Below are 11,722 nucleotides of genomic sequence, written 5' to 3'. Positions count from 1 at the left end.
GCTGGGGACTACAGGTGCGCACCACTGTGCCTGGCTAATTTTTGTATTTTTAGTAGAGATGGGGTTTTGACACGTTGGCCAGGCTGGTCTTGAGCTCCTAACCTCAACTGATCCACCACCTCGGCCTCCCAAAGTGCTGAGATTACAGGCATGAGATGCCATGTCCGGCCATTTTTCTTTTTTAAAGTAATTTTTTAAATAAAAATATTATTAAATAAATGAACACCATGAATTTGCATGTTATCTTTGTGCAGGGCCATGCTAATCCTCTCTGTATTGTTCCAATTTTAGTATATGTGCTGCTGAAGCAAGCACAATTTTCATTTTTTTCAATTGATTTCAGCTTCTGCAGGAGGAAGTATAATTTTCTGATGGCTTCTAAAGAGGAACAGTTAGCAGTTATTGAGATATAATCATGTAAGGTGGTGTAGGATGGTGATGCCTACTCCAGTCTCCTTACCCAGGCTGAGTTCATATTTTTGTTAGAAGAAGCTGCAGGATGGAGAATTTGGGGTCTGGCTCAAGAACAGTGTGAGTACAGGTGATGATCATAGGGGAATACATTCCACACGGGGAGTTAGCAGTCCTGCCTCTACTCTACTTTGATGGCTGATTGAGAAGTCACTTACTTTGAGCCCATTTCCTCCTCTGGGGGGGAAAAAAAGGGTCAGCCTAGATAGCTCAGAATATTTGTTGTAAAATTCTGACTGTCTCTGGGAGGGAGTGTGGGTGGGGCTACCCTGAGCCATTTGAACTCTCGGAAGTCCTTCAGAGTGAACACAGATCAGCTCTTGCTGTTCACTTACTCACATTTCACCTGTGGTGTCAGAGCTTCGGGGACCCAGCAGAACTGGGGAACATCCTCCAGTTACAGCATGTACTACCTGCAGCCTGATAACCATCACTGGGGTGGATTTCCAGCCTCAGATGTTCAGGTGCTCTTTTTGGAAACACAAACTTCTCACGTTACTGCACCAAATATGGGTCCCCAAATGACAGCCATAGCGCATGTCGGGTAGAGCTGCAGTGGGTCAAGTGGTGCCTTTAACCAATTGAACGCAGTTTTCGGTCCCTGAAAACTATTTGCTTCCTTATCAATCAACCTGAAGGGAATGATGGAGGTGACACTGGGAGTCTTGGTAGGTTTCCAGGCTTTCATAAGTTCGGGAGAAATTATTGACTTAGCATAGATGTGAGCTCAAAGAAACATTTCCTAACAGCAATAAAAATAAGCATTAGAGTCGAACAATGGACTGTGACTGTTTCCCGAAATAGCTGTTTTCTTGAGTCCGCAGAACAACGTGTACTGTATTAATGGGGATACAGTATTTGTTTCACAGCGTTGTTGTGAAGATAAATGGGATACCCCAGATAAACAGCTTGTGTCCCCCCCCATCTTAACAACCCTCCTTTAGGCTGGCGGGCCACCTGCTCAAAAGCCTTCCCCAGGAGGGTTAAAACCGTCTTTTAGTAGGTCTGGTACGGGTGGGCTGGGGTAGATCCTCTAAAGCCAGTGCGACCTTGACCCCAGCCAATGTCCAGGCTCTTGACACTATCCAGAGAATGAGTTCAAGGACAACTCAGAAAATAGTGACAATATGCAGATTTATTGCAAAGGGAAAAGTACACACCCAGGAAAAGGGATTGTGGGAGTACTCAAGAGAGGGTCAGTCACAACGGGGCTTGGGGCTGCTACCTTTACGGGGTTTCTTTAACCAAGGGGTGAAATATTCATGAAAATTCCTGGAAAAGTGTGGAGATTTTTCGGGACTGTGGTGCCACCCATTTCACTTCAAATATGGGTGTCCCCGCAATTGTCATGGCAGTGGTGTGACTTAGGATGTTAAAGAGCATATAATGAAGGCCTAGGAGAAACCTAGGTCAAATCCAGGACCACGTTGGGTCCAGCCGGTCTTAGCCAGCTTGGTACACACCCTGGTTTTCAGGGTCTTATCAGCCCATAGCCTCTAGTCAAGTGAAACTGCTGCCTGGTATTTTTTATTCTCCTCTGACCACCCTGCATTACTCCTGTCCCATGTTCAACACGAAATAGGGCCTCAGGAAATATTTACCAAATGAATGAATGGTTGCCTGTTCTAATTTTGTTTAACCACACTCTTGTCCTAAGCTTCTATGATGATACCCAGGGCGCCCGAGTTGTGCCAGTTCCACTACGGCGTGGATGCAAGGCGAGCGGCAGGGCAGCAGGTAAAGGATGAGTAAGGGAAGCCGGCGGATCCGACGCATTAGAGAACAAGAAAAAGAAATCCTTAGAGACTGGGGGCCAACAAAGAGCCAGGCGCGGGCGAACCCACCAGGGGGGCCCCGGAGCCCCACATCCGCCGCTGGGACGACCTCCCCGCCCAGCATGGTCCGGGGCGCGGACCTGGCCCCCGCCAGGCGCCCCCGGCCCCGCAACCGGCGCCCTCCGCAGCTCCCGCAACCGGCGCCCTCCGCAGCTCCCGCCCCCGGGGCGGTGCCGGGAAAACGCGGCGCCTCCGCCGGTCACGTGGGGGCCGCTCCGGCGGGCGGCGCTGCCGCTTCCCAATCGCGCCCTCCCAGCGCCGGGGACGCGGCGCCCGCGCTCCCGCCCGAGCCCGGGGAAACGGAGACAAGGAGGCGCCGCCGCCCCCTCCCCGCGGCTGCGCCCCAGCCCTGCGCCCGCAGCATGCCCGCCGCCGGGCCGAGCGCCGCCCTCCCCCAGGAGCTCGAGGAGGCGACGCCGCTGCCGGCCGCGGGACCGCGGCTGCGAGGGTAGCGGGGCCGGAGCCGGGCACCCCGAGGCGCCGCGCGGCGGGCGGAGAGGGAGGAGGAGCAGGCATCCTCCGCGGCGCGCGGGCGGCGGCCCTGCTGCCCGGCGCGCCCATGGCCCGGCCGCAGGGAGAATGCAAGCTGCTCTCCACGCGCTCGGCGTCCCCCAGAGCCGCTCGCGTCGCCGCCGCCCCCTAGCCGCCAGCGCTCGGCCGCTGGCTGCGCTAGGACCCGCGGCCGCCCGCCGCCGAGCGCGGGAGGGCAGGCAGGGGCAGGAGCCGGAGGGCCCGGGGCGCGGCGCGGCATGTAGCTGCGGGCTCCCGCGTCCGCGTGAGGCTGTCGGCCCGGGGCCCCGCCATGGCTGGGATGGACAGTGGCAACCTGAAGACCGTGAGGCTGTGGCGGGACGCCGCCCTGCGTGCCAGGAAGCTGCGGAGCAACCTGCGCCAGCTCACGCTCACCGCCGCCGGGGCCTGCCCCGGGGCCGGGGCCGACGCGCTCGAGTCCCCCGCCTCCCCCCAGCTCGTGCTGCCGGCCAACCTCGGGGACATTGAGGCACTGAACCTGGGGAACAACGGCCTGGAGGAGGTACCCGAGGGGCTGGGGTCGGCGCTGGGCAGCCTGCGCGTCCTGGTCCTGCGCAGGAACCGCTTCGCCCGGCTGCCCCCGGCGGTGGCCGAGCTCGGCCACCACCTCACCGAGCTGGACGTGAGCCACAACCGGCTGACCGCCCTGGGCGCGGAGGTGGTGAGTGCTCTGAGGGAGCTGCGGAAGCTCAACGTCAGCCACAACCAGCTGCCCGCCCTGCCCGCCCAGCTGGGCGCTCTCGCTCACCTGGAGGAGCTGGACGTCAGCTTTAACCGGCTGGCGCACCTGCCTGACTCCCTCTCCTGCCTCTCCCGCCTGCGCACCCTGGACGTGGATCACAACCAGCTCACTGCCTTCCCCCGGCAGCTGCTGCAGCTGGCGGCCCTGGAGGAGCTGGACGTGTCCAGCAACCGGCTGCGGGGCCTGCCTGAGGATATCAGTGCCCTGCGTGCCCTCAAGATCCTCTGGCTGAGTGGGGCCGAGCTTGGCACGCTGCCCGCCGGCTTCTGCGAGCTGGCCAGTTTGGAGAGCCTCATGCTAGACAACAACGGGCTGCAAGCTCTGCCCGCCCAGTTCAGCTGCCTGCAGCGGCTCAAAATGCTCAACCTCTCCTCCAACCTCTTCGAGGAGTTCCCTGCTGCGCTGCTGCCCCTGGCTGGTCTGGAGGAGCTCTACCTTAGTCGCAACCAGCTCACCTCGGTGCCATCCCTTATCTCGGGCCTGGGCCGGCTTCTCACCTTGTGGCTGGATAATAACCGCATCCGCTACCTGCCGGACTCCATCGTGGAGCTGACCGGCCTGGAGGAGCTCGTGCTGCAGGGGAACCAGATCGCTGTGCTGCCCGACCACTTTGGCCAGCTCTCCCGGGTGGGTTTGTGGAAGATCAAAGACAACCCACTGATCCAGCCCCCCTACGAGGTCTGCATGAAGGGGATCCCCTACATCGCAGCCTACCAGAAGGAACTGGCTCATTCCCAGCCGGCGGTGCAGCCCCGGCTCAAGCTGCTCCTCATGGGGCATAAGGCTGCAGGAAAGACTTTGCTGCGCCACTGCCTCACCGAGGAGAGAGTGGAGGGATTCCCAGGAGGAGGGGACAAGGAGAAGTGCTACCCACCGTCACCTCCCCCTGTGAGCAAGGGCATCGAGGTGACCAGCTGGACGGCCGATGCCTCCCGGGGCCTGCGGTTCATCGTGTATGACTTAGCTGGGGATGAAAGTTATGAGGTGATCCAGCCCTTCTTCCTGTCCCCAGGGGCCCTATACGTGCTGGTGGTCAACTTGGCCACCTATGAGCCTCGCCACTTTCCTACCACCGTGGGCTCCTTCTTGCATCGGGTCGGGGCGAGAGTGCCCCACGCGGTGGTTTGCATCGTGGGCACCCACGCGGACCTGTGCGGAGAGCGTGAGCTGGAGGAGAAATGTCTGGACATTCACCGCCAGATCGCCCTGCAGGAGAAGCACGACGCGGAGGGACTGAGCCGCTTGGCCAAGGTGGTGGACGAGGCACTGGCCCGGGACTTCGAGCTGCGCTCTGCCAGCCCCCACGCAGCCTACTACGGCGTTTCGGACAAGAACCTTCGACGGCGCAAGGCCCATTTTCAATACCTGCTCAACCACCGGCTGCAGATCCTCTCCCCGGTGTTGCCTGTTAGCTGCAGGGACCCGCGCCACTTACGACGCCTTCGGGACAAGTTGCTGTCAGTTGCTGAGCACCGAGAAATCTTCCCCAACTTACACAGAGTACTGCCTCGATCCTGGCAGGTGCTGGAGGAACTGCATTTCCAGCCACCTCAGGCCCACCGACTGTGGCTAAGCTGGTGGGACTCGGCGCGCCTGGGCCTGCAGGCGGGTCTGACCGAGGACCGACTGCAGAGTGCCCTCTCCTACCTGCATGAGAGCGGCAAGCTACTCTACTTTGAGGACAGTCCGGCTCTCAAGGAGCACGTCTTCCACAACCTCACTCGCCTCATCGACATCCTCAATGTCTTCTTCCAGAGGGATCCGTCTTTGCTGCTGCATAAGCTGCTCCTAGGGACCAGTGGAGAGGGCAAGGCGGAGGGGGAAAGCTCCTCGCCCATGGCGCGGTCCACCCCCAGCCAGGAACTGCTCCGGGCCACCCAGCTCCATCAGTATGTGGAGGGCTTTCTGTTGCATGGGCTCTTGCCAGCTCATGTCATTCGGTTGCTGCTTAAGCCTCATGTCCAGGCCCAGCAGGACTTGCAGCTGTTGCTGGAGCTGCTGGAGAAGATGGGACTCTGTTACTGCCTCAATAAACCCAAGGGCAAGCCTTTGAATGGGTCCACAGCTTGGTACAAGTTCCCATGCTATGTGCAGAACGAGGTGCCCCATGCAGAAGCCTGGATTAATGGGACCAACCTAGCTGGGCAGTCTTTTGTGGCTGAGCAGTTGCAGATTGAATATAGCTTTCCTTTTGCTTTTCCACCTGGGTTGTTTGCACGGTACAGCGTCCAGATCAACAGCCATGTGGTGCACAGGTCGGATGGTAAATTTCAGATCTTTGCCTATAGAGGGAAAGTTCCTGTGGTTGTGAGTTACAGACCTGCCAGGGGAGTCCTGCAGCCAGACACCCTGTCCATTGCTAGCCATGCATCATTACCAAATATATGGACCGCATGGCAAGCCATAACCCCCTTGGTGGAGGAACTGAATGTCCTACTTCAGGAATGGCCTGGACTGCACTACACCGTGCACATTCTCTGTTCTAAGTGCCTTAAGAGAGGATCGCCCAATCCACATGCTTTTCCAGGTAAGCGGAGAGAGGGAGAAGTTCTTCTGTGGTATGCTGTAAGATATGTTTTTGGAGATACTTGGTTCTTATTTGGCAGAATGTTTGTTTAACTTCACGGGTTCTCCAGGAAAGCTTGGTAAGGGAAACACAGGGAGATTTGGAGATGAGCAAAAGGCAGTAAGTACCTGAGCCTTATGAAATGCAGTCACAAGTGTCATCCTCTCCTAATAGACTCACACTTCCAAAATGGGTTCCAGTCACAACATTTGCCATCTCCTTTCCCCTCTTGTCGATGTAGCCCACATTTGGTGGAAGGAAATTTCAGGTGGTTGAACAGATGCTGGACAGTGTCCGATGTTAGCCTCTTACTGATCCTTGGCTAAAGTGTTTCTTAGACACGTCTCAAAGGGGTAGATGAGTTTGAGTTTCAAGTGTCCAGTGTCACAGTTTTTTAAAAAACTTAAATTTTCGTGAGTACCTAGGTTTGTATATTTGTGGGGCGCATGAGATGTTGTGATACAGGCATGCAATGCATAGAAATCACATTGTAAAATGCGGTATCCATCCCCTCAAGCATTTAAGCACTCTGCTTACATTCAGAATGTAATTAGAAAGTAAAAATTACTGCTCACTTTTCTTAAGAAATTCCAGAGAAAATCTTTTGTAATTGGAGTGAACAATGGATGAGTAAAGACAAAAATTTCAGACTGTAATGCATGACTAAATCCTGGGACTGCTGCTCCCCTCCGCCCACTCAGGGACATGGAAGATAGATGACTGAAATCTTTGAGGGGCATTTCCTCGGGAATTTCCTGGCAGTTTCGAGTTTTATAGACGTCTTAAGGTTTGTTTTTTGGTAAGTGTTAAGCAAATGAAGCTTTCTGGCAGTGCTTAATAATTGAGATGGAAGGGACAGAAAGCTAAGAGTTTTCTGGAGAGTGTTTTCCAGTAGACTTTTTTTTCGTTTTCTTTTTTTAAACCATCATAAGCAAGTGGAAGAATTCCAGGACTAGTTGTCTGGGGTTTTTTTGTTTTTTGTTTTTTTTTTTTTTCTTAGAGCAGTTTTAAGTTTATAGCAAAACTGAACAGAAGGTACAGAGATTTCCCATGTATCCCCTTCCCCACATGTGTAGCTTCACCAACGTCAACATCTCCCACCAGAGCAGTACATTTGTTTCAGTTGATAAACCTGCAGTGACACATCAGTACCAGCCAAAGGTCATAGTTTACACAGGGTTTACTCTGTGTTGGGCATTCTGTGGGTTTGGACAAATGTCCAGTGACCTGTATCCCCCATTATAGTATCATACAGAGTAGTTCTACTGCTTTAAAAATCCTCTGTGCTCTGCCAATTCATTCCCCCCAACCCTGGCAACTACAGATCTTTTTACTGTCTCCATAAGTTTTGCGTTTTACTTATATGGGATTTTTTTCTTTTGAGCCTCGTTAATTGGTATCAAACAAGTTTTTAGTTGGGAACGTGTCCATTTCCTCATCCTTTGTAGTTCTTTAAACAACTGTTTTTGTGTGTGTGTGTGTGTGTTTTGTTTTTTGTTTTTTTGTGGAGCAGGTGGTTAACAACATTCCAAGTGTCCTAAGCACAAACCAGACAGAACAATAGCATCCTTGCACGTTTCTCACCTGGGTCCCCACACCCAGGGGACCCGGAGGGGTGATGAAATGGAAGACTGCGTCCCACTCTGATCTTTGTCCTGGTCAGAGAGGGACAACAAGAATGCAGCTGGTAATAGTATCAGGAAGGAATTGAATACCAATATTTCCGAAGGTGACATCTTTCCGTTGCCCTAGATCTAGGTTGAATTTAATTCTTCAGCATGAAAAAAGCCAGCGTATTCAGTTACCAGTCAACTGAGGCATCCATTCTGTATGTTTATCTGGAATCTTGTCACACTCCATGACTTGGTAGACTCTTCAGTTTTATATTTGTCATTGTGTGTTATTCATGGAAGCAAGATACTTCTTTATTGTGATACCAAATGGAATAAAGTGACTGGGAGTTATGCATTTACAGGGTAGTTTACTGAAGGAGCTACCTGAAGCCATTCTTAATCCAAAGTAATAAAAACGAATGTTATTAACAACAAAAGGAGAGACATAGGTTATTGAGCAAGTAAAGCTCTTCTAAGAACTTTGAGGAGTTAGGGGCGAGGCTGGAGGTTTTTTTTTTTTTTTTTTTTTTTTTGCTAACCTCAGCTCTTTATGTTTAATTTTTACCAGTCATAAATTCCACAGACAAGCTTGTACTGAGATGCAGAAACAAGCCCCTTGTCTTGTGTTGTCTATTTGCCTTTCAAATGAGGCACACCTGGTTTTGCAATCCAGGCTATAAGGAAGAGATTTTTTTCAATGTGGAAAACAAATGATTGAAAAATTGTAAAGTTATCTTATAGATTGAATAGGAATAAATCATCAGTTGTTTTTAGAACACAATTATAAAATATATACATATACATATAATTATAAAATATGTACATATAAAATATATATGTATATATACACCAACGTACTTATTTTTGTCTTATAGTCTTTTTGTTTTTTTTTTGAATTGTGTTGTTTTTCAAAAGTAGCAGAGGGTATAGAATAGTAGAAAACATGATTATAGTACATTTCTCATTACATTAAGAAGATGCAAAAAACATTTTCCTCTTCTGTATTTTTCTGTGATAGCCATCATTTGTTGGTAATTGTTACAGTTGCGAAAGATTTGGTAAAAGTTAAAATAATGAGTTAGAAATAAAAGCTAAATGTAGGAACAGAATTATGTTGAGTGTTTAAGTAGAGCATACATTAAAAATAGATTCATTGAATCCCTAGATTATTAAAATATATATTAATTCAGCAGAAACCCTTTGAATCTATTGGTAGCCTTTGCCTTTTCATGTTTTTTTGTTTGTTTGTTTGTTTTTGAGATGGAGTCTTGCTCTGTTGCCCAGGCTGGAGTGCAGTGGAGTGATCTTGACTCACTGCAACCTCTGCCTCCTGGATTCAAGCGATTCTCCTGCCTCAGCCTCCCAAGTAGCTGGAATTAGGCATGCGCCACCACACCTGGCTAATTTTTGTATTTTTAGTAGAGGCGGGGGTTTCGCCAGGTTGGCCAGGCTGGTCTTGAACTCCTGACCTCAGATGATCCACCCACCTCAGTCTCGCAAAGTGCTGGGATTATAAGCGTGAGCCACTAGGCTTGGCCACCTTTGTCTTTTTAAGAAGTCATTTTGCTTTTGGGGACATTAAAAATTGGTTACTTTTATGTTTTATAAAAGCGTTAAGTTGTCCTATAAACTATAACAATTTTATATGCAATGCTGAAAAAGTTGGACTTTGAATTTTCTTAACTTTGGGATGTTACAGTAAAAGTAAATAGTAAATTACTATCTCTCTTGATTTTATACAGAAAAAATGTATAAAGTTGCACTAATATCTTTTAAAGTATTTTTATGTGAAAAGCCTATTTTGGCCTTCTCCCGTTGGATTTTCTGGCCTGAGCTGCCCTACTGTAGTTGACCACGGGAAGTATAATGGTAAATTTCTCTTTTCTTATTTTGGTTTATACAAGAAAAGTAATGGGCAGCGTGCAGTGGCTCACGGCTGTAATCCCTTTGCTTTGGGAGGCTGAGGCAGGAGGATCACTTGGGTCCAGGAGTTTGAGACCAGCCTGAGTAATGTTGCCAGACTCCGTGTCTACAAAAAAAAAAAAAAAAATCAGCTAAACGTGCACACTTGTGGTCCCAGCTAGTTGGGGTGCTGAGGTGGGACAATCACTTGAGCATGGGAGTTTGAGGTTGCAGTGAACTATGATTGTGCCATTGCACTCTGACCCTGTCTCTTAAAAAAAAAAAAAAGAAATGATTGGAAAATGCACATCCAGCAATCACTAGTTTCATAGTTTTTTGTAAAAATAAATCACATTGTCAGAGAGATGACCTATTTGTCTTATTTAAAATAGGTAATCTGACAACGTGATTATCTTTTTAAGACATCTTATTTAAGACAAATGGGTTGAGTGACAGGAGATTCTTTTGGAAACTCGGAGATGGCCTATGATGAAGCCTAAATGTCACTGTGAAAGTCTTGACCTGCTTTCTCCATCCTGGCCAACATCCTAGCCTGGTCAACCTGGTGAAACCCCATCTCTACAAAAAATACAAAAAAATTAGCTGGGCATGGTGGCTCATGCCTGTAATCCCAGCTACTGGGAAGAATGAGGCACGAGAATCCCTTGAACTTGGGAGGCGGAGGTTGCAGTGAGCTGAGACTGTGCCACTGCGCTCCAGCCTGGGCGACAGGGCAAGACCCTGGGCGACAGGGCAAGACCCTGGCTCCAAAAAGAAAGTCTTTACCTGCTTCCTGCAGGTACCCTTTCTTCTTTGCAGACTTGCTGCCCATAGCTGGTAGCCAGGATTCCCTTCCTTTTGCTGTTTTCCTTCTCATTGCTTGGTCCTGTATGCTTGTCTTAGAGCAAGTTTCTTCTTGTGGGATATTTGTTTATGCTTTTATTCTGTTCTACCAGTATGACCTCTAAACTCAAAAAGTTGGTACTCTTGAAGTTGAGCGAGGATACATTAAGATGTGGTGGTTAGGACACAGGCCTGCAGCAAGATTCAAGTGCTTTGATATTCCTTTTAAGCAGATGAGTGAATACTGTGTTTTTGAATTGGAAGAGTGTGTGTTAGTGAGTTAAACTTGCATTGACTGCAGATTTTCACTAAATATCCTACTCTCCAAATTATTTAAGGTCATTTTAAAAAATAAGGAGAAAGCAACCCAAATCAGTAGACAGAATGAGTTATGTGGCTTTCTTTAGCTTTGCTGTCTTTCATTTACTCAGTAACTTGATGCCTTTCTGTATCTCCTGCCAAATGTCTTCTGTCCTTCAGTTTCTTGCACATGGAATGTACCTCTCCGGCAACACTCAGCATATTTGACTTGTTTTGTTGGTGTTTGGGTGCGTCATGATATATCTTTGATTAGGTTGTTCACTTGCTGCTTCTGAGCCAGAGACACACCCGAGACTTAGTAGCCTCTGCAGAGCCTCTCAGATGTTTGCTGAATGATAGTTTGGTTTTTTTGTGAGAAATAACTTTTTTTTTGGGGGGGTGGGGCAGGGTCTCACTCTGTCACCGAGGTTGGAATGCATTGGGGCAGTAATGGCTTACTGCAGCATAGACCTCTTGGGCTCAGGTGATGATCCTCCTACTTCAGCCTCCTGAGTAGCTGGGAATCCAGAAACACCCTACCATGCCTGGCTAATTTTTGTGTTGTTTTGTAGATACAGGGTTTCGCTATGTTGCTCAGGCTGGTCTCAAAGTCTGCCTGCCTCAGCCTTCCAAAGTGCTGGGATTATAGGCTTGAGCCACCATGCCCTGCCTGAGAACTATCTCTTTTTCTTTGTTATTCACACACTCAGTGAAAATCCCAGGTAGTATTGTAATGATTATCTGGCTTTGTTTAGCTTCCCAACTCCCTCCCCCTCACAGTGTTCCTCCAGCATTCCCATTGTGCGTCTATGACTGGTCTTACCCTTGAATGGGTCCTTCATTTTGACCACTGAAGCAAAGCAAAATTCTTGCCTTATTATATCTAAGTTTTAGAATTACTGGAATTTGAGCATGACCT

The 11,722-nt window shown here is 49.7% G+C and overlaps 1 protein-coding gene and 1 non-coding gene across 5 annotated transcripts in view; one reads left to right on the top strand and one right to left on the bottom strand.

Annotated features, from left to right (window-relative positions):
- Positions 1–209: 209 nt before the first annotated feature.
- LOC112204237 (U6 spliceosomal RNA) lies at positions 210–315 on the bottom strand. The gene has a single exon (XR_002937815.1). It is a non-coding gene; the product is annotated as a U6 spliceosomal RNA (small nuclear RNA).
- Positions 316–2,536: 2,221 nt separating this feature from the next.
- Positions 2,537–11,722, top strand: part of MFHAS1 (multifunctional ROCO family signaling regulator 1) — a 110,006-nt gene continuing 100,820 nt past the window's right edge. For 3 of the 4 annotated variants that reach the window (XM_016959060.3, XM_063816862.1, XM_063816861.1), the window contains exon 1: positions 2,980–6,106. In XM_016959060.3, coding sequence (XP_016814549.1) covers positions 3,109–6,106 — 2,998 coding nt within the window. In that variant the 5' untranslated portion in view covers positions 2,980–3,108. Of the gene's footprint in view, positions 6,107–11,722 lie in introns of all 4 variants that reach the window. The other variant, XM_528066.7, reaches the window with a different exon arrangement.

The sequence above is a fragment of the Pan troglodytes genome, chromosome 7, assembly GCF_028858775.2.
Source record: "Pan troglodytes isolate AG18354 chromosome 7, NHGRI_mPanTro3-v2.0_pri, whole genome shotgun sequence".
Lineage (NCBI taxonomy): Eukaryota > Metazoa > Chordata > Mammalia > Primates > Hominidae > Pan > Pan troglodytes.
The sequence above is the reverse complement of the archived record's forward strand: the minus strand, read 5'-3'. Positions and strand labels throughout refer to the sequence as shown.